This window comes from Falco peregrinus, chromosome 16 (assembly GCF_023634155.1).
Source record: "Falco peregrinus isolate bFalPer1 chromosome 16, bFalPer1.pri, whole genome shotgun sequence".
Taxonomy (NCBI): Eukaryota; Metazoa; Chordata; class Aves; order Falconiformes; family Falconidae; genus Falco; species Falco peregrinus.
The window spans coordinates 7,923,512-7,945,758 of record NC_073736.1 but is presented as its reverse complement, the minus strand read 5'-3'; the positions used below and the strand labels follow the sequence as shown (position 1 = coordinate 7,945,758).

Below are 22,247 nucleotides of genomic sequence, written 5' to 3'. Positions count from 1 at the left end.
CGCTCCCCCCGCCTGGGGTGGCTAAAGAGCGGGGCTGCCCGCGCTCCCCGGGGCGGCCGAGGGACGGGGCTGCCCGCGCTCTCGCCCCGACTGCAGGGCGGCTGAGGAGCGGGGCGCGCCGCCGCGCATGCGCAGTGAACAGGCGCTGGCTCCGCCCAGCGCAGGCGCGGCTCCGCCCGGCGCTCTCGCGAGAGGCCGGGATTTATTCCTACGTGCTGTGCCGTGCTGCTCATGGCGGCGCTGGAGCGGGGGCGCTGAGCTGTTGGGGTAAGTACGACTCGCGGCGGGCGCTGGCGACTCCCGCCGCTGCCCAGGCGGCGCCCGCGCAAGCGAAGGGATACCGGGGCCGCCCAGAGGTGGCGGGGGAGGCCGAGGGCACCTCTGTGTCCGTAAACCGTTTATCGCCTATCTTAGCGGCGCGGAGGCGCCCGGGACCTCCCCGCGGCCGCGTGGGGGGCGGCCGCCCGCCTGGTGGGTCGCGGCGCCCGGGGATGGAGTTGCGGCGGGCGCGGGCTGCTGGGCCGCAGCGGCGGGCGCACTACGCCTCCCGGCGTGCCGCGGGCAGCCGCCCTGCCGCCGGGGCTCTTGGGGGCCGCAGTGCCGCCCGGCCGCGGGGGCGGGGCTATCGCGGCGCCGGGACTCGCTCTCCCGACGTGCCGCGCGGCGCAGCCGGCTGCGGGGCCTGTCGGGGCCTGCATGCCGAGAGGCGCAGAGCAGACAGGGGCGGTGCCGGGGGGGGGGACTACGGGCCCCGGCAGGCCCCGGGCGGGGCCGGGCCGCTGGGGCCGCTGGGGCCGGGCCTGCACGGCCGCCGGGAAAGAGCGGTGGCGGACCGCGGCTCCCGGCATGCCGCGCGCGCAGCCCCGCCCGACGCAGGGCCTGGGCCCCCAGCCCTTTGTGTGTGGGGGAGCGGCCGCCATCGCCCCCCTTTGTGTGCGGGGAGGGCGGCGCGGCGGCCACTCCCTCCGCCGGGCCTGCCTTTCGCTTGGGACGGGCGGCAGCGGCGCCTGGCGCGCCCCCTTTCCGGCCTTTGCGCTGTCATAGCGTAGGCCGCGGCCCAGCGTGCTGGCCGCCTCCCGCGCGCGGCAGCCCCCGCTCGGCGCGCTGCGGGCTGGGGCTCCTGGCACCGCCCCTCGGCGGGGCTCGCGACTGGTTTCCGCGGCCTCCATCTTGCAGCAGCGCAGTGAACAGGGCCGCGGCAGTGCCGCGCTGGGGGCCGGCCGTGCTGCAGGAGCCTCCCGCTGGCCTGCGGTGGGTCCCTGCCCGTCGGGAGCCGCTTTTCCGCTGCTCGCGTTAGTGACGGGCGCAGGGCGGCCCCCCAGCGCCAGGCCCCTTGAAAGAAAACAGATTTCTCTGCTTACGTTTATTTTTTTGATTGATTCTGTGTCTGTACATGCCTTTACAGATGTCCTTGGGAGTTCTTTAACTTTTTTTTGCCCCCAGATACGTATTTTTTAACTTACAAGTGCCCCAGGGAACGTTGGCAGCTGATATTGTAGCTGTGGCGGATCGGTCAGGTCAGGGTGCGTGAGCGCTGATGTTCGGTGCTGCCTTCCCGATGAGTCTGAAAAGACCCAGAGTAGCTTTACCTCGAGTATTTAAAACCGTGTTGTGCATGCGTACTGAAAATAACAAGTTGTATCTTTATTAAATTTAGTCTTAGCCATGTGAGAAATGGCTATTCCTAGAAGCACATTTTCTGATCAAGTGAAATGCGTGTTCTTGCACTTGGCTCTTTTTGTGGAGAAAATGGGAATCAAAACAGCATTTGTAACCTGGCAGGTTCTGCTGCTGGGCTGTACGGGTGGTTCCTAGCTGTGGACAGCTTGCTGTCATTGGGCAAAACCTGCACCTGAGGGACTTCAAGAGCAGGACTTGCACAGCTCTCCCCTGTCTTTGCATTAATCCTTTCAGCTGTAAATACACAAATGCAGAACCCAGTGTGACTTGGGGGCTGGGCAGCTGCTTAGGGTGTTTACTGTTTGGAGGAGTATTTATAGTAGCTGAATTAAAAGTAAAGAATTTGAGGCAGACACACAGCGTGAGATTTTCTTTTTAACTTGACTTCTTATTTGACAACCCCATTGTTTTAATAAGTGTAGTAAGCCAATCTTCTTATCAAATGGAGCTAATTTTTAAGGGAAAAGCTAATGCCTTATTTCTTTAGCTGACAAAATTAGCTTTAGTCACGGTTGGGTAGAAGAGGTGTTTTGATTATTTTATGAAAATTTAATATATTGTGTGCCCAGAAAAACATGAAATGTGATACGATAGAAGTTACAGCTGCGGTAGTGCTCTAATAATACTGGTCTAATTAGATGAGGAGTACACAAATAAGAAGATATTGAGTGTCTCTGTGCAGTTCCTGTGATACAGTATATGTTTGCTTCATTTCTCCTGCACTTGGTTTGGGGAATGCTCATTTGAGATCTGAAATGCCATCCAAAAAATAACACTACCGTGAAAGAGACTGTGGTAATGATGCCCTGAATCTAATATGGAGGTTATCTGAAAAGTCTAGTGATCCTGTTATTTTTGCAGTAGCTTTGTGTCTTCTGAAATTTTTTTAATTTTATTTTTTGTAATTGAATCTTTCACTGCAAACCTTTCATAGCAGATTACTGGTTTGTACTGTCCCTCATCCAGTTTCATCTTTAGTCTCATTCATGTGTGTGTAAGGGTCTCACAAGAAAATTTATTTCAGCTGAAAGTTTTTTTCAAAGTGGTGACTAAAGTAAGATGCTTCATCTGGACGAGAGGTCATTGCAGTACAAACTTCTGTGAAAACTGGGTGATGAGTTTGCATACAGCCATTGTGTGCTTTTGGAGTTTAGAATTCTTACTTGTAATAGCTGACTGCAGTCAACATTTTCACTATGATGAGAGTTAAATGTCTTTGCACTTTTGTTTCAGTCACTTAGGTTGACTCTTTCAAGTTCGCTAAAGGGAATTCAAAGCTCAATGTAAATTGAGAAATTAATTTTCCTGCTACAGTGTAGAAACAGGCTTGGTCCATATTTTTTCTCATCTGGTGTGGGACTTGTGGAACAACTTGGGGAAGAGTTGTGCTCTGATGCATTATAGCTTTAGATTACTGCATAATGTGCTAGTTTATCTGTAGATTCATAGCTGTGTTACTACTTAGCAGCTTCTGTCCACGAAAATCTGTTGTCCCCCCCCCTTCTTCTCTATATCTACTGAGTAAGCAACAAACTCAATTCAAAACTTAATTTTATTTATTTTTGAAAAAAGCTCTTGTTTCTGTAAGGTTTTAGTTTTATGTAGTTGGTGGCAGTTTGTCTAAACCACTTTCTCAGGAAAGTGCCAAGTGGTACTGTTAAACTTTAGGAGGGGATTACTATCTAGTTACTGTTGCAGAGAGACTTCTCTGTTATGTTATCTACACAAATATTACCTATATGTAAGCAGCATTTTGCAAACACTGTTTTAAGTCTGGAGAATGGCTCTGCAGTTGTTTACATGCAATGCCAGAGTGCATATGGTCTGTGTAGAACAGGCATACAGCATCTGTACATATAATTAATAAGTTTATTTTAATACAAAGTTAAAGCTGCTTCAAGTACTGACTTTTGAAACAAAAATCATCAGGAAATTCTAATTTCGCTACACACATACACCCTATTGCCACTGTGAAGGCCTGTGCAAGCACTTGGTAATTAAATTATGAGATGACAGCCATATAAAGTTAGTGATAGGAGGACTAAGACTTGGTTAAATGATGCTGCTATTCATCAAAACGAAGTTGCTGTTTTAATCGTACAGACTGGGATGTTTCCTGAAATGCCTTTACTGTCTGAAGAGTTTAAAATTGGGAGCACTGTATCACTGACTGGAGGTAATGTTTCTTGGAAAACAAAACTGAAAATGGGCATGCCAAATAATCGGTAAAGTCTTTCCTAGCATGGATCAAACCTACAGTATTAAGGTAGAGGAAATTCACCTGTTGGTAGGAATACCTAAGACTGATGTATAATTTCTTTTCAAGTGATATTTAGTGTGCTATTTTTTCCTTTCTCCAGTATGAAGTGGAACAGAACAGAATTTACCACCTGAAACTGCTGCTTCAAGTTCAGATCAGGAAAAGAATATATCACATCGTAACAACAACTCAAGACCAAAGAAGAGGAAACGTACACTGAAGATACAAGGCTTGATCTGAAACAAGAAGTTTGTGCCTACTCAACAGCTTCAAAAGAGCACGTCCCAACGCTGCTAGTAGTCTTTGTTTTCTCCAGTGCTGTATTGAAACTGCCCAGGGCAGCAGCACTTGTATTCTCTATTAGCTTGATAGATCACATTTTCGTGCTGTCTTTTTTCTTTTTCTCTCTTTTTTTCTCTCTCTCTCTTTTTTTTTTTTTTAATAATAGCAGTCTTCATTCTTAGTAACTTGTGCTGAAACAGAAGAATCGGCTAATACTACTGAAAGTGCAATATTTGAATATCACTGCGAGGTTGGTGTATGTGTTTATATAAAAAGTTATATATGTATTTCTAAACTTAATAGGAGACAAATTGCCAACAGAAGTGTGTGGGTTTTGTTAAGTTGTTGGAATTTTTTTTGCAGTTTTTTCTGTTATGTTGGTTTAGTAGCAGTATGATGAATTAACAGTACATGTAAGATGTTCTGTTTAACAATACTTAATAACCCTAGGGAGCTGATTGTTAATGTTTCACTCTTCTACTAACAGTAATGTTGTGGTTTCAGCCTTTTTTAATTTTAAAATAACCTCTTTAGTCTTCTTTAAATCTGACTGCACAGTTTGGGGGGTTTTTTGCTTCCTCTGAGTACATGTATTGGTGGGGCTTATAGTTCTTATTCTTGTAAACCGACAGGTTAGCTGTGTTAAGTCAGCTGTTGAGAGTGAACCATTGGTAGTGGACACTACTGCCAGGTAGTCATCATGGGCCAGTATATAACTGCTATATTGCAAGTATGAGCAAGTCTTGTTTGTGCATTAATAGGTTATAGCCTATTAGTAGAAGATTCTTAAAGAACAGTTTTATGATAGTACTCCGGGTGATATGTATAAACGGGCATTATGTTTGATTTTTGTTACGCTCTGTTACAACATTATGTTTGAACAGGTGTAGGAGTATGGCAAATATCTGGAAAGACTGCATATACTATAATGTATCTTTCTCCCTACAGCAAATTTTAGTGCCACCCTGAGGAGTCTTATCTGTGAACTGAAGTCAGGCTTTAGACGATTGATGATGAGTCCTTTGTGCTGTACTAGTAATACTCCTTTTAAAATCAAACTGTCCAAAAGTTATGCAGTGGTAGTCTCTGAGCAAGGGGTGACAGTTGTATTGTTTTCTAACCCTGAGATAGGCTATTCCGAACTTGATTTTTAGGTAGACTTTTGTCATTTTCTGTATCTGATACACCTTTAGTCTATTACTTAACATCTGTGGCAGGGGTGCGTATGTGTGTTTGTGTACTTGTATCAGAGATGTGAAGTGGCCATTTTGTAAATGACTCACAGAAAGCATTTGTCACACTCACTTGAGCTTTCACAGTGGGTTAATAGTCTTGCCTATTATTCTCCTGGGAAAAGGTATAATAATGTATCATTTTCCCTTCCCCCAGCCTGTCTACTTGCAGGACCAATTTGTTTCTGAAAACTATTTCCAGCTCTAGGATGGCTTAAAATCAAACACTTCAGTGTTGCCATCCCACAAGAGTATCTTCTTGTGTATGGAATGCCCCAGGGGTTGCCTTCCTCAAAAGATGAGGGTTCATATATTGGAGCGATGCTGGCAGGAACTAGTCTGTAACTCTTAACAGCTTTGTATGGCGCTTTTTTGTCAGATGCTCTGAAAAAATGTGCCCTTTAGAGATAATCCACTGCATAAAAAAGATGCAACTGCTGTGGCTTTTGTCCCTTGAGCAGTTTAGGCTGGGCATGAGGGGAAGACATCTTTCCTAGGAGAGTAGCACAGCACTGCAGCAGTTAACCCAGGAAGGTGGTGGAACTTCTGCCATTGGAGGTTTTCAAGACTCACCTAGACAAAGACATGGCTGCCTTTGTCTGTCCTTGGCAAGCCTTTCAGGAGGAGGATGGACTAGGGTTTTCTAGGGATTTCTGGCAGGGGTCATGCTCTCTGAATCAGTGTTTTCTACTATGTTAGTATTTTATGACTTGCTTGAACATGTAAGAGTATTGATTTATGCCAGCTACTCTACAAACCTGTGATATCCTGATAACTTGAGGGTTTGTAATGTGGAATAAGAGGGCAGTATTGATTGAAATCAAGGGATTGAGTAACTGCTTGTCTGTTATACTGTGGGTTATCATGCCACAGTACAGACAGTACTGCATTTTTCTGTTTATTTCTCTTGTTCTATAAGACCTTATACAATGAAGTTTATTACTTAATTCTGGGACAGTAGGGAGGCTATCAATCTGAATATGGCAGCAATAAAATTCTTACCTAACTTGGCTGTGAACAGCTATTCACATAGTAGTTACTTGATATTTGTAAACTGCCACATTGTAATGTTTTCTTGCACTGGTATTATGGTTTTCTGTGAAAACAGAATATTTTTATTCTCCCCAAGTTTTTGACAGCATCAGACATGCCTGAACAGACACATTTCTTAAGCTGTAGCAAAATTGTTGTATATTGCATTAGGTAAACTAGAAAAGGAATAAAGGTTTAAAACAATTACAGATTAAGTTGGTTGTAGGTTGCAGGTCCTCTGAAAGTTGCCTGCAGGGTGCAGTGCAGGGAGATAGTTGTCATCTGTAACTTCTATTTATTGTAAATGGGGATCTTCAGGTGAGTTTGCTCTCACCTTTAGTTTGCTCTTGACAAAGGAAAACTCGTAAGTTGTGGAGAATTACTAGTGAATACAATGAGTGAGGCAGCTCAGATGTTCCTAGAGAGTTAGGTTTTCCCATTCTCTTCAGCTTAATCTGCTCACACACAAGAACTGCTGTATAGCATCGTACATAACCAGACTTGGGACTCACAGGTTTGGACAAATGCTAATTTGATGGAGCTAAGATTAAATCCAAATCAATATCCTAATTAAATATTTGTACTCTGATAATTATACTGAGACCTCTGTCAAGTTATGTGAATTTACTAATAACATAATCTAACAAACTTAAAAACTAACTCCTTGGTTCAACTTCTTTAGCCCTCCCTTTAAAGTATGAGAGGGGAAGCTGGGTAGTAAGGTAGTCCCTTCCTTGCAAGAGTTTTTAGTGTGTGGGAAGAAGCACAGCACTGAAAGAGACTCTAAATTAGGCTTTTAGTAGTTCTCTTAATATAGCGTAACAGAACATCGAGCTTTTGTAGCTGTTTCTGCATCAGGGGTGTATATGTGCACACCTTTGCCTCTGGTGCGTTTTCCCATTGAGGCTTGGAGATTTTGTGCAATAGTTGGCCATACTACAGTTACTCATTTTAAAAATGGAAAATGAAGAGGTGTAAACCAAGAAAATAAGCAGTGCATATTAGAGAAACTGTGTCATTTCTTTTTTTAATTGTATCAATCATATCACATGCGGGTCTTAAACAAAAGGGTACTCCCCTGTGCCAGAGATCCTTAGGTCAGGGCAGCAATGTCAACATGTTTCAGTAGCACAGGATGCCATAGGTTTGGTTACCTAGTGAATGTCCTCTTCACTACTTAACCTTCTTAGTATCAACAGTTTTTTGCAAATATGAAGCATTTGGTCTTTTCCCAAGCAATTATGAAGTATCAGTTTTGGGGTTTTTTTCTTGAAACTTTTAGAAATTCTTCCATCAAAACATTGCTTCTTCCTGCAAAATGAAACCAGTGAAAATACCCCTTAGGTTCTGGTACAACATCCTTTTTGCATTAAAGTCTAAATATGTAAGCCATAACATGAAGGTGGAAATGTTCCAGGAAAAATACACCAGCATGGGTTATGCTTATAAGTTTCACCATTAACCAGTACCAGCATCTTTTTTTGGAACCATTTGGGATTAATGGTTGAAGGCTAACTAGCATTGAGAAGTTGCAGAGTACAATGATGTGAGGACTGATGTTTTCCTTTTTCTCTTGGAGGTCAGAACTCTTTGTCAGTCCTTACTTCTTGCAGTTCTTACCAATTTATTTTTTTAATGTTGGTCTCACTTGAAATAAAGATTTCTGCCCAGAAACTTCATGGCAGGTGATTTTCAGTGCCCTCTGATCACTTTTAAACTGATTTCCAGACAGCATAGTAAGACGTGTTGTAACTATACCTTTTTAATACGGTCAGTAACTCAATCTCTGTACTAGAGTAAGAAGCATGAACGTTTTACAGGTTGCTCGGCTGTCTTTTATCTCCACTAAACATATTGCTGACTAATTTTGAATTCGTTCTGCTTGATGCAAGAAGAAAGCAGAGAACAGATAGTCTCATTGTGTTCCAAAAATAAATACTCTGGAAACTACAGCAAATAAAACCCTCCTAATACTGTGTTTTAAGATGCATGTTGACTGTTTGGGGAGGGGGAAGGGTTGCTTCAGTAACCTTTCTTGAATTACAGTGTTTAGTGAGGTTTAAATCAGTTTCAACTGATTTAATTGCTAACCTGTAAATGGAAGAGACTTGAGTATTTCAAGGTTGAGTCTGTACCCTGGAAAGAGAAAGACTGCTGCTCCCCCCCCCCAGATATTCATGGCTATAAGTTAACAGTTCATTACAGCTTTAACTTTTTTAGTTTAATGCTGTTTTCAAATTTTTTCAGTCTGTCTAGCACTTGGGCTCCTATGCCACAGAAGCGTTAGTTTAAGTTATAATTCTGGGTATAAATTCCATAACTGTAAAAATGTTTAAATACTTTAAACTGGGGTTTTTTTAGTATGAAAATCTGAACAGACAAACTGGGGGCAAACTTTGCAGGGATGTGAACCTGCTTCTGTTGGTTCATAATAGTTGTGTTTTCTGAATTACCTGTTTAATTTGGAAGAGCAGGTACTTTCAGGCCCTGGTGTGAAATAGTGAATGTGAGAGTACTTTGAGGTATAATACATAAGAAAGTCAGAAGTTAGTTTTGGTCTGTGCAAGCTTTATTTCTGGCCTGTGTTATAAGTGTGTTGCCTGTCTAAATTTTAAGCATTATTGGTTTACAAAAGCTTTGTATATTTTGACGTTCCTTCTCTATTTTAAAAATGGTTAAATTTGCTTGTCACAATACCTTCCACAAGCTCTCATTTCTGTTATGCTGTTACGTGGGTATGGAAAAACAGAACTTACTTTAATTAGCGTTTTTGTCTTTCCCCCACTTCTTTTAAACAGATGAGCTTTGATCCAAACCTGCTCCACAACAATGGACACAACGGGTACCCCAATGGTACTTCGGCAGCGCTGCGTGAGACTGGGGTTATAGAAAAACTGCTGACCTCTTACGGATTCATTCAGTGTTCAGAACGGCAAGCTAGACTGTTCTTCCACTGTTCACAGTATAATGGCAACTTACAGGAGCTTAAAGTAGGAGGTAATTAGGCAACTTTCAGAGCTTCTAGGGTGAGTGAAGACCAGTTTCTTTCACTTGCCATAGAACATGCTTTTATCATATGGCATGAACAGATGCATGGTGTTCTGGTGGGCCACAAGAGACACCTGAATAATCTGCCACTCCTAATGAGAGACTTTTACAGCACTTAAACTTTGTGCAGCTTTATCAATACAGTTGTGGCCATTCTGGAATAGGTCTGGTGTTAGGTCAAACTTATATAACTGAGGTGGAAGCAAGTGCTTAAACTGTGGAAGAATTTACCTCACATGCCTAGTATTTCTTTTTTTAGAATTAGTTTGAAGATGGCCAGGGCTTTTTTTAAGAATGGGGAGGCAGCTACTTCACGCTGCTAATTAATATGGCAGTGAAGTTTCTAAACTGTTTTAATGGCATGTGTTGTGTTGTCTGAATTTCAGTGTGAAGTTCGCTGTATAGTGAGAGGGGCAGGTGGAGGGAACTATTGAGGGACAAACCATTACAATAGAATAGTTCATTAGCAACGGGAGTGAGTAAGTAGAATAACCAGAGAAATACTTTCAAATAGAGTGTCCTTCCTTGGTAACAAAAGCACCTGAGTTTTACTTCGTTGTGTTTGGTGACAAGCCGTGAATTATCAAATGTAACCATGTAGTGATTGTAAAAAACCAAAACAAAACATAAAAACCCAGACAAAACTCTGTGATGCCATTATCATGTTTGATTGTCTTATAGACGATGTGGAGTTCGAAGTGTCTTCTGATCGCCGAACTGGAAAACCCATTGCTATTAAATTGGTGAAGATAAAACCAGAAATACTACCTGAAGAACGAATAAATGGACAAGTTAGTGCCCATTTTCCATAAGGCATAGTTTCCATTCTTTACTGCAGTACAGAAGCCTAGATTGATTTAGCATGCATATTAACTACATACAATATACAGTTACACTGAAATGTATTTCTGTTGTTCTGGTAAAAATTCAAAGGTTCAGTTTGAGCTCTAGCTTGGCTCTAGGCAGTTCTTAAAGAGTCAACAGGTATTCTGTAAGACTGAAATTTTGCAGCATGACATTCCGGGTTGAGTTACACTAGATGAGTGTGTGGTAGAGGATACTGAAATTCATTTTGTATTGAACAATGCTGCTCCTGAAATTACTAGCAATGGAATTTTATTTTTTTTTTGACTGGTAGGTTGTGTGCGCTGTTCCTCACAATTTAGAGAGTAAATCTCCAGCTGCCCCGGGTCAGAGTCCTACAGGGAGCGTATGCTACGAACGTAATGGGGTAAAGCTTATGTGTTTTACTTGAACTCTTCACTAATCCATCATTGTGGTCCATGAGCAAAAACAAAAAAATTGATGCAACTTAATGTAAACAGTTGACACTACCAAGTTCATGGCACAAAAAAAGCATGCTTTGGTAATTACTACAAACAGAAATATTAATTTGACAGCTTGCTTGCTTATATGCATGGAGAACTTTATATAGAGGGAAATAGTTGTTCTTTTCTAAAACTTAATGGAGCTGGGTTTTGTAATGTTCATGTATCCTTGACTTGAACTTTTAATGTTTAGAAATTGACGTTTAAAGATGGCCACATATAAAACCTTTCAACTTAAGTTGCTTGTTACAGACTCATCAAAACAGCACAGTGGAAAAAAGAATGCATGTCATGTTTGACCATTCTCAGTTTTCACACTAAATTTTTTTGGTAGAAGATAACTGTTCTTAAACAAAATGGTGTTAATGTTTCTTTGAAGCAACTATTCTGCAAATAGAGTAATATTAGTCAATGTTAATTTACAGGAAGTATTTTACCTGACTTACACCCCAGAGGATGTTGAAGGAAATGTACAGCTGGAAACAGGAGATAAAATAAACTTTGTAATTGATACAAATAAACAGTAAGTTGGTGTTGCTTTTCTGACTTCATACTTTGTTTTTGTAGTCAGGCAGAATTCATGCCTGTTCCAAGAACTGAGATGATGCTGTGAAAATCAATCTTAAGTTTTGCTGCAGTTTTGAGTTGTTTCAAGTTTGCTGTTTTCTTTTTTCCCCTCTAGTACTGGTGCTGTAAGTGCTCGTAACATTATGCTATTAAAAAAGAAACAAGCCCGCTGTCAAGGAGTAGTCTGTGCCATGAAAGTAAGTGATAATTTAGTTTTAAAGTTTCATTTGAAAATGAAATGCTGTTCTGAGAAGTTATAAATAATATATTTAGGTCTTTAAGAGGTATTAATAGTTTGTAGCTGTGGGTGTAAACAGGGTGAAACTGTTTAAACAGCTGATCTTTGATACTACTTCTTTCCTTAACAAAGGAAATCCCATTTTTTTCTGTTTGTATGTTTCTTCTGGTAGTCTGTTAAACTGTGCACTCATAAGTCTGCTATACTGGTATGTCAGTGTCTTTTGTTGTGTTTGATAGAACCTGTAAAATTTTGTCTTGGTATGTTAAGAGAATGGGCAATTTATTAAACACTTTATTCTGTTCTTAGGAAGCCTTTGGATTTATTGAGAGGGGTGATGTCGTGAAGGAAATATTCTTTCACTATAGTGAATTTAAAGGTGACCTAGAAGCCTTACAGCCTGGTGATGATGTGGAGTTTACAATCAAAGACAGAAACGTAAGACGAAATTCATTAAAAACTGAAGACAAGATCCTAGGGCATAACTGGACAGCTGTCTGTTTTCTCAGATAACTTGTAAAAAGAAGGGGGGAGGAGGTTCATTGGAAAATGTCTGTTACTTCACCTCTTCTCTATGGGTGTTTGACTAATGTTGTACCTTTAGGGTAAAGAAGTTGCAACAGATGTTAGACTGCTGCCTCAAGGAACTGTCATTTTTGAAGATATCAGCATTGAACATTTTGAAGGAACCGTAACCAAAGTAATTCCAAAAGTACCCAGCAAAAACCAGGTAAATTTCAGTATTTACTGAAGTTTATGTGAAATGTTGTATTGATTGTATTGAATTCCAGTCAAGCAGTACGAAGGTTGCCCTTTCCCTGTTACAGTCCGCCACATAAGCATCCTGTCAGAGTAAAAGGAATAAGCTTGGACTTAACCTGTAACAACCATTGATAGCAGTCACAGTATGCAATTTTTCTAAAGGTTGTAAAGAGCAAGAATTAGGGTACTGGTACATTGGGGAGTATGTGTTTTCTTTAGTGTTTCAAATACTTCCTATTGAATTTTGTGGGTTTAGGATTTATCTTTAAAGCAAAAGCATAGGGAAAAGGGGAGAAGGTATTTGCTGGAATAGGCCTGATTACGGATTGCTCTGAGCATTGACAGTTAATGAGGCTGACAGAGAGATAACTTGACATTCAGTGTTTGGCTTTTGAGCACTTCCCTTAAGGTTTTAGGTGAACCTGTGGTGTTTCAGGAAGATTTGGGGGGGGGGGTGTTTCTGTGTGTTTTGGACACTTAATAGGGAAGATGCTGACTTTCAGATGTGGTGCTGTAAATATGGTTATAAACTTAGTTCTTAGTGCTTAAAAAAAACCCTTCAACCAACCAACAACAACAAAAACCACCTTGGATTTGGCTGTAATATTATTTGGGCAATAAATTGCAGATTAGGAGTGGTAGAAGTGAAGCATAGTGGTCTGAGTCCAGCAGGCATCTGGTGTCATCCACACTTCTGTTAGCAGTAGTAGTTCTGCCAACTATTCTGTCTGGTTACGCGGAGTCTTGTAGGTGAACTAACATTTTTCTGTTGGGGTTTCTGTCTACTAGAGTGATCCATTACCTGGCCGCATCAAAGTTGACTTTGTGATTCCGAAAGAACTTCCATTTGGAGACAAAGATACAAAATCCAAGGTGACCTTGCTGGAAAGTGACCACGTTCGATTCAATATTTCAACAGACAGACGTGACAAACTGGAACGAGCCACCAATATTGAGGTTCTGCCCAATACTTTCCAGTTTACTAATGAAACTAGGGAAATGGCAAGTATCAATCTTCTGAAGTTTTTAATTCCTTAGGGGAAATTGAAAGTAAAACATGGGGGGTTTGTCTTAAACAATAACTTAATGTGAAAGTCCCTAGTGTCTTCCATTGCCTCTTCCAAAATCCAGTCCTCAGCTGTACACTTTTAACAAAGTGCTTAAATGATATAAAATTCAGAGTTAATGCTGTGCATCTTTCCTTTAAAAGAATTAAGAACTGAATTACTGAGTAAATTAAATCATATTAGAAAACTAGACCTTAGCTGGCCCTCTTGGAGGGGATTGCTAGCTGCTTACAGCAGGCAGAGAAGTAATGCAGCCTCGAACTATTGGTTTAAAAATTCACATTTGAGTCTAAACGGGTAACTACTCATGTTTCTTGGGAAAACTGGAAGAGCCTGGGGCTACTCTGGGTCAGGTAATGAAAAGTCTTAAGAATCAGAGGAGGTGCTGTGTGCAGCTTTTGGGTCTCATGCTTTCTGGCCTGTCTCTGAGGGTCCAGCAGAAAGATGGTAAAGAGCTGCATTCTATCACATACAGAAAACTCTTTGTGGATTACAGGGACTTTAAGATGGACGTGCTAATCAGTATTACAGAGTATCTTTCACTCCTGTAATTTGGAATATTGGTTCTGTTCCAGCTAGGCTGTAAGTGCCTTATTTTTCAATTGGAATCCAGTTACAGTGCTATCACATCTCAGTATGCTGTGAATTACTAGGGACCCTGTGCTTTGAGGAAAACCACAGAAATTTGACTTTAGCCTCTCAATTTTTGGCATTCTATCCTATAGACTTCTTGTATTTCTACTCTGGCTAAATATATTTGCCTGCCTGAACTGAGCTGTCATTGACGTGACAAGTGCTGGCTGCTTCTAGAAAGGTTAGCTGATTTTCCTGAGCTTGTGAAAGCTATATTAGAGAGGAATGGTCGTAAAGGTGGAAAGTATCTTTGCATTGTCATTCAAATCCTATAAACCTTCCCTGAGACTTGCCAAAGGCTCTGTAGTAACTGGGCTGAAATGAGTATGTTAATGAATTCTATCTTCCTCAATGCCTCTGGCATGATCTAGTACTAGTTCTTCCTAAATTGTGATGAACTCTTTCAGCAACTTTATGGAGCCTCTTTCCCCCTGCCCCCTCCATTTTTCTTAACAGAAGTCAGGGTGAGAAATGGATTTATTTTTTTCCCCCTTTATTTAATTTTACACTTGATAGGGCACAGTGTATTCTGTTCATCATTCAGTATTCCATTTCTAGTGGTTACCAGGAAGGCCACTAAAATACCATGTAACATGCTTAATGTTACTATGCTTAATACCATAGTATACACCCATGGGTATGATAGTCTTGTTTTAACAAACTTGTTTGTAAGAAAGCTTTTTAATTCCCTCATTTGTGTCTGGAAATCTTACGGTTTTTCTCTCAAAATTCCCTCCAACCACTGCTTTTATTTCCTGTTTATATAGGTTCTTGTATGTTTATGTGTGTTTATGTACATGTTACGTACTTATATAGATGATGCATGTATCTGTAGAGTTACCCCCTTCAAGAATGGGTGTAGTAGTAATGTCAGGTTCTTGAACTGTAGTCCTCCTTGTTAATGGCTTAAGTTCTTATGAAGAGTAAAGTGGGAAAGATTAATTGATATTGAGAAACTAGGTAAGTACAACTTGTTTGCATGTCATGTTGACCGTAGCCGTTAGCACTACAGTTTGCAAGGAAGCATATTGCATTAATCAGGAAGTGTTTTCGTAGCATTCAGGCCTTGTGTTCAGATTATTACATACCCCACAGACAGATGTTGCATACTAGTAGTAAAACTGTACTTGTCCATTTAACTCTTCTCAGGGTGTGATTGCAGCAATGAGAGATGGCTTTGGCTTCATTAAATGTGTAGACCGGGATGCCCGCATGTTCTTTCACTTCAGTGAAATTATGGATGGAAATCAACTCCACATTTCTGATGAAGTAGAGTTTACTGTCGTTCCTGTAAGTGAGATTAACATTTTTACAAAATCTTTGTTTTAAAAGAAATTACGTGCAGACTGTCTAAAATCTGATTGATCTTATTTTTCAGGATATGTTATCTGCCCAAAGAAATCATGCTATAAGGATTAAAAAGCTTCCAAAGGGCACAGTTTCTTTCCATACCCAATCAGATCACCGTTTTGTGGGCACTATAGACAAAGAAGCCACTCCAGCCAAAGCCACTAGCCCAAATAAAGGGAAAGAGAAGGTAACGCTGCTCTTCTACTTGTGAAGTTCATGTTCTGTGTTCCTGGCTTTGGAGACTGAGGCTGCTTCCTTAAAATCAGTAATTCAACTTTTTGAAGCACTGTTCATCCTGTATAAATGTGTACTACATTGAATAGCTAATGGCAGCAGTCAGCAAAAACTAACTTGTGTGAAACAGGATAATACAAGCATTGTTTGTGATCATGTTGAGGATAATGCCTACTACTGCTTAAGGTGTAGATAGCATTGGTTAAAATTAAGTTTCTAGGGCTATAGGAGAACCTCTGTTGTTTAAAATGGCATGACAAATCAATGCCAGAATACTTAAACTTCCAATAAATACCAGTAGGAAATGGTGGTAATACTTTCTTTCCTTTAAAAGAAAGTATTTTAGTGTCATTCAAAGCTTCTTACTCAAGAGGTGATTGCTTTGTTGTGTGTTTCACCAGATAGTGAGCAGTTACTGTGAGACCACTGTGGCTTAAATGAGCAGTGCTTGAATTATACGCAGTAAACTCACTTGCTTACACTGATTGCTGTATTCTGATGTCTTGTTCTTTAGGAAGCTGAGGATGGAATAATTGTTTATGATGACTGTGGAGTAAAACTGACCATTCCTTACCAGGCCAAGGATGTGGAAGGATCTGCTAATCCCCAGATAGGAGATAAGGCAATATACCTTAGTGTACCTTTAGGAAATATTTCTCTGTGTGTTGTGAGATGTGAGCTTCTTTTTGCCTTGTTACTGGATTTGTTCTCCCTGTCGAACAAGTGAAGGACAAGGCATCTGTGTAATGTTACCCACTTCTTTTCTTCTGTCCTAGGTTTGAGCGGCTTAATCTTCTGTATAACAAAGAGAAATATCCTAAAACCTAGCGATACGTAAAGGAAAATAGTGTCATACTGTCTAAATGATGCTTTTTAAACAAGGAATTTTTATCATTAAAACAGTGGTCTCCACTTGTGAATAATCAAGAGGAAATCAGCACAGAGACTTTGAGATGGATGTTGAATCGGGATAACATAACCGTACAAGCAGATTAGCCCGAGAGACAGTGGGAAAAGAGAAAGAATTTGGAGATCTGGGGGAGCAGCCTAAAACCTGTCTGTGTTCAGGAGCCATGCTAGGAAGGCACTGATTAATGTTTATTAAATATCTGAAACAAATGAGTTCACTGTGGGCCACTGGTGATTAAGTGTAGTGAAAGGAGGGGAATCACATAAAGTTTCTCATCTTAATGGATAAAAGCAGCTAAGTGCTAGGGGCTGTCTTGCCTTGCAGATACCACTGGTGTGACTGCTACTCTTTGGAATGTACTAAATGTCATAACAGATGTTTTTAGGGAAGTAGTGGCTAGAAAATTACTTCCATGGTGAGCTTAGATGTTGATTACAGTGACACAGGTTTGAAATCAGTTGTTTTGAGGTGGTTTTGTTGGTGGTCGTGGTTTTGGTGGATGTGGTTTTGGTTTTTTCTACCTAGTATTGATACACACTTCTTCAACAGGTTGAGTTCTGTGTTTGTGAAGTGAAGAGAACTGGTCTGCAAACAGCTGTTTCTGTCAGAATGCTAGGACGCAATTACAGCTCTAAGAGGCTTTTGGGATACGTGGCAGCCCTGAAAGATAACTTTGGATTTATTGAAACAGCCAATCATGATAAGGAGATATTTTTCCACTACAGGTGCATGACAGTTTTATTATTTGTGTGTTGGTGGGAGGTGGGGTGGCAAGTGTTCTGTTCGAGGAGAGGATTTCTTGCCATTGACTGTTAAACCCATGTGGACTTCATGTGCACACGTATATACATGCTTGGGTGTCTCGAGTTATATTTATCTCTGTTGGACTGATTCAAGCTTTTCTGTTAGTCAGAAGTCTTGGTGTTCTATGCCTCTGAATCCCAGGCCAAGAACTACAGCTGTATATTTGAAACACTTTGCTTCCTTGAATAAGGATTTATTGAAAATGTGAAGGGCTGAGCGGGTTAAATAGTTTCTGATCTACTTACATGAATGTTGGATGACCATCACTGTTACGTAACTGAAGGCAAATTTTACATAATTCTATTCCTGTAGTGAATACTGTGGTGATATTGATAGCCTGGAACTTGGAGACACTGTTGAATACAGCTTGTCAAAAGGCAAAGGAAACAAAGTTAGTGCAGAAAAGGTGAACAAAACACATGCAGGTAAGACTGTACCTGGTACTTTCTGCTTACGGTGCTCTTAGCACATGCTGGCGGATAAAGGTTGTTAATAATGTGTTTACAGTTGGAGCTCAGACCAAGAAGACGATGCTTAATCTGGTGATCATTGGTTTCCTAAAAGCTGTTGTCTGTGTTTCCAGAGAACAGACAACTGCAGACCAACAGTCCTGTAGACAGTAGCAACTCTTGGACCTTTACTGTACTCTGTCCTCTTCAGGTGTAGTGTTTTAAGGAGAGGCCTAGTGGCAGAAGTAGCCACACAAGTGCGTGTTGTGCTGTACCTCACAGAAGGAAAATTGCAGGAGGAATGCAGATAGATGCAGGGGCTATTAAGGACTTGGGGGCAAAAAAAAATGCATACTTAAAGGTTATTGAATGGTTCAAGTGAGCAGGGAATGGGAATGCAGTGGAAGAGACATGAAATACTTTGATTTGCTTTTCAAGTTCCATGGACTCTAGTTGCAAGAGAAAGTAGTATTCTTCTACTTCTGTGTTTGAAATGTTAGTTTGGCCTTGGTTAGAAAAACCGTCATGACTTACTGTGTTAAAGCTGTTGCAGTTCTACTGAGTGATAGAGTGCGCTGCCTTAGGTGTCTTGCAGTGCAAACTGTTGACTCCTGGTCAATCTGCATCACTAACTCTATTTAAAATAAAGTATGACTAGAACATCCTGGGTTTTTTTCAGTGAACGGTATCACTGAAGAAGCTGATCCAGCTGTTTACTCTGGTAAAGTAATTCGTCCTTTGAGGAGCGTAGATCCCACACAAACGGAATACCAGGGCATGATTGAAGTCATGGAGGATGGTAAGATTTGTTTCTTTTAAATTATAGGTATTCCTTTCACAAGTGCATGAGCAGCGTAAAAGTTCAGTAATCTGTAAGTAGGTATTGAGTATTATAGTCACACTACAGACTATATTTGTACTACTCAGCTGACAATAATGCTGCAAATAGATTTTGAACGCCCTCAGGTAGGAAAGGAATCTTCTCAGTTCTGTCTTGCACTTTTTCCTCCACTAGGTGAGATGAAAGGAGAGGTCTATCCGTTTGGAATTGTTGGAATGGCAAACAAAGGTGACTGTCTGCAAAAGGGAGAGACAGTAAAGTTTCAGCTCTGTGTTCTTGGTCAAAATGGGCAGACAATGGCTGTTAACATCACACCGTTCCGCAGAGCCACAGTGGAATGCGTGAAAGATCAGGTGAGCGGCTGCTGCTGTGAAGATGAGATGCATATTAATAGAAAATCACTGCTTGTCTTGGCGTAGAGCAGATGAGAATCTACCTCGGCACTTGAGTCCAGGAAGGTTGCTGGGCACAAATGGTTCGCTTTGTACTCTGGTTCTAGGGAAGTAGCTTTGTGTGACCCAAATACTGGTTTATGAAAGCCTGTGTAACATGACTTTACTAAACGTGAACTCGGTACTTGGTTTGGTGCTGAAACATTGGTAGTGCTGGGCAGCAGTTCCTGCTGTGGTTGATTCTGAAGATATTTTTCTGAGATGTCCTAGAAACAGATCTGACTGGTTTCTGCTGAACAGGACGTTTAAGTGTTTAAAAAAAGAAACAAAACTGTGCATACTTCGCTTCTAAAAGAAGCTTCTTCACAGCGTTAAGCAGTCAATAATTGTAGTCCTCCTGAAATGTGAGGGCAGGTCATTGCCCTAGTTAGTTGCTCTCAGAATGATTAGAAAATTAAGTGTTGTGAATGCTTTCTGATTTTATATTTACTCTGCAGCACTACACTGTAATAATTTAGGGAGAGGTTTAGATGAGGTTTGCCAGCTTATACATGAGTAAAGGGTAATGGAAATAACCAACTTCTTACACTGGCGGCAGACCGAAAAAATTGAGTGGTTTCTGCTGTGTAACTTTTTAAGGTGGGGTCTTAAGAACATGCGACAGCGCTCTTCTCAGTTTAATGCAACTGCAAGGGCTTTGGCAGCTTTCAGAACTTTTCTATAGACGCTGGGCCCAGGAGGAGTGCCTAGGCACCCAGAAGCATTGCTCCCAGACAGAATGTTCTGTTCAGTGTAGAAATTGTATTTCGACTTCTGTTAGGCACTTCAGAGTTTTTTCCTAGAAGTAGTTAAACTGCAGTAATGAGTAAGTCATTGCATTGTTTGGATCAAGAAGAAAGAAATAACCTTGTGATGTGTTGGTTTTCAGTTTGGTTTCATTAACTATGAAGTGGGTGACAGCAAAAAGCTATTCTTCCATGTCAAAGAAGTTCAGGATGGTGTGGAACTACAGGCTGGGGATGAAGTGGAGTTCTCCGTAATCCTGAACCAGCGCACAGGAAAATGCAGTGCCTGTAATGTGTGGCGTGTCTGGTGAGGATTCAGAATTTCAAGTGATTTGATCTGGCACGCTGTCTGCATCACAGCAGCAGAGTGCGCGCTGCTTCTAAATGGAGCTGGCTTTTCCTAGAATGGCAGCTCTGAATTACAGCTGGCTTCAGTGAGAGCCTCTCACCTGTGAGCTGCCAGCACTTGTAGCGTCCTGTACAGTGCAGCAGCAGCACTCTTAGTTTTTCTTAATTACAGATAGCTTGTTCTTTTATTAATTTGTTCTGAAGAAGCTCCCCCCCCCCCCCGTAGCAGGAACTTGGATACAGCCTTCTAAGTAGAAATTAATGAACAATAAGAAAACTGATGGTATTCCTATGTAGTTGCTGGCCTCTCTGGGTGTAGTCTGTAGTACTTCCAGCTGTTCCTGAAGAGCAACTTGAGTTTTTAAATACAAAACCAATGTTGTTAAAGCACCTTTATTCTTTTTGGCACACCATTTCTTACAGGTGGCGGGGATGGGGGGGGGGGGGTTTGCTTTTGAACTACTTAGATGTTTTGAAGAAGACGGCACAATTTGGATTTTGCTTAAGCTTGAGATAGCACTTCAACCAGAAGCTAAAATTTAATTCTTTTTTCTCAAAATTCTCTATTCTCATCATCTTCAGAGATGTTAATGCTATACTGTGTACTGCCAGCTTTAAGTCTTTTATTGTTGCAGTTAAAGGGAACAGAAATGTGGGAAATACTACTTAGGTGTGCATGAAAGCAAATGCAACACCTCTGCTTGCTACAGAATACCCTTCTGAGAGCTCTGTTTTCAGCTACTGCTGTTTCAGAGTCCTGTGTTTAAAGTCCTGGGTTTGAGGCAGATGTAAGTGGTATCATCCAGAAGGCCCACTATCACACGAGACAGATTATGTTAATGGATTAATGGGGAAAGTGACTGTAAATGAGGTAGCTCACACCATCTCTGGGAAGTCATTAGTGCTCTTTGGTTGGCTGTTACAGTGAAGGTGCTAAGGCTGTTGCTGCTCCGCGTCCTGATAGACTTGTTAATCGTTTGAAGAGCATTAATCTGGATGATGCCAGTGCTCCTCGTCTAACAGTTCTTCGTCAGCCTAGGGGACCGGATAACTCAAAGGTATGTAAAATACGAGGCGAGCTTGCAGAGTAACTGCAGTTTGTGTTTTAACTTGGATAACATAATATTGCTTCCTGCTTTCTCTGTTGGGAGCCTGAACAGTTTGAAACATGGTGTCCACCCTCGTTCCATAGTGACTGTGTGAGATGAGATGATTTTTGTGCAAAGTCGGGGTGCTGCACTCTGGGTCAGTATTGTGTGCTGTGGTTTCAGAGGAGCACGTGGTACAGAAGCAACCAATCGCTGCTTGTGTTCTAGCCTGTAATGCCTACCTGGGTTTGTTTTTTCTTTTACAAACCTCATTACTGTCAGAGGCAGCAAATGAAATCACTTTACCTAAACTTGGCTTTTGCATAATGTTCTTCCACTGCTTGATAAGCAGGAGTAAAGCATCTGGAATATGTGATGTAGCTAGGACTACAAAGAGCAATCCACAGAACCTGTTTTGTTACTGACTTGGAGGACAGAGGGGGGGGGGGGGGGCGTTCATTAGGAATGTTAACTCCATGTTGGTGGGAAGAGGACGGACGGGTTCCCTTTGAAGTGTGATGCTGGAGCTAAAGGTTTGTTTTGTTTTCCTTGCAGGGATTTGGTGCAGAGAGAAAGATCCGTCAAGCTGGTGTTATAGACTGATCTGCAAAACCCATACTTGATGTACAACAGCAGTGGGGGCTGGTGAAGGGTACTGAATATCTCCCTATTCATCCCTTCCTCCAAATTCTAAGAAGCTATTACACCGGTTTTAACACCTTCTCATGTTATGTTTAAAATAAATTTATGAAACCATTTTAAAGTTATGCACAGTTGCATTCTGGAGAACTTAAAGGTGGCGCCTTATAGTATCACATTTTAGAAGCTTGTTTTGAATGGTGCATTTAACGCAACTGGTAACTGCAAATCTACATTGCCTATGTGAGTAAACATTATAGACAGCTCTGTGCTGGTAG

General features: G+C 41.5%; 1 protein-coding gene across 1 annotated transcript; it reads left to right on the top strand.

Moving 5' to 3' along the window:
• Positions 1–122: 122 nt before the first annotated feature.
• CSDE1 (cold shock domain containing E1) lies at positions 123–22,097 on the top strand. Its single transcript, XM_055819828.1, has 20 exons — positions 123–267; positions 4,041–4,472; positions 9,285–9,483; positions 10,216–10,325; positions 10,673–10,765; positions 11,288–11,385; positions 11,545–11,626; positions 11,977–12,105; positions 12,272–12,397; positions 13,219–13,431; positions 15,279–15,419; positions 15,508–15,666; positions 16,228–16,335; positions 17,173–17,348; positions 17,740–17,852; positions 18,556–18,675; positions 18,892–19,070; positions 20,038–20,201; positions 21,168–21,300; positions 21,886–22,097. The coding sequence occupies exons 3-20, from the start codon at positions 9,285–9,287 to the stop codon at positions 21,931–21,933; spliced, it is 2,391 nt and encodes a 796-aa protein (XP_055675803.1). The 5' UTR covers positions 123–267; positions 4,041–4,472; the 3' UTR covers positions 21,934–22,097.
• Positions 22,098–22,247: the final 150 nt, after the last annotated feature.

What these genes read in the sequence shown, in the direction of transcription:
- CSDE1 (XM_055819828.1), top strand. Translation starts at nt 9,285, where the DNA reads ATGAGCTTTGATCCAAACCTGCTCCACAACAATGGACACAACGGGTAC. An exon ending in TAGAGTTTACTGTCGTTCCT is followed by an intron (nt 15,420 to 15,507) that starts GTAAGTGAGATT and finishes CTTATTTTTCAG; the next exon opens with GATATGTTATCTGCCCAAAG. An exon ending in ATCCCCAGATAGGAGATAAG is followed by an intron (nt 16,336 to 17,172) that starts GCAATATACCTT and finishes CTTCTTCAACAG; the next exon opens with GTTGAGTTCTGTGTTTGTGA.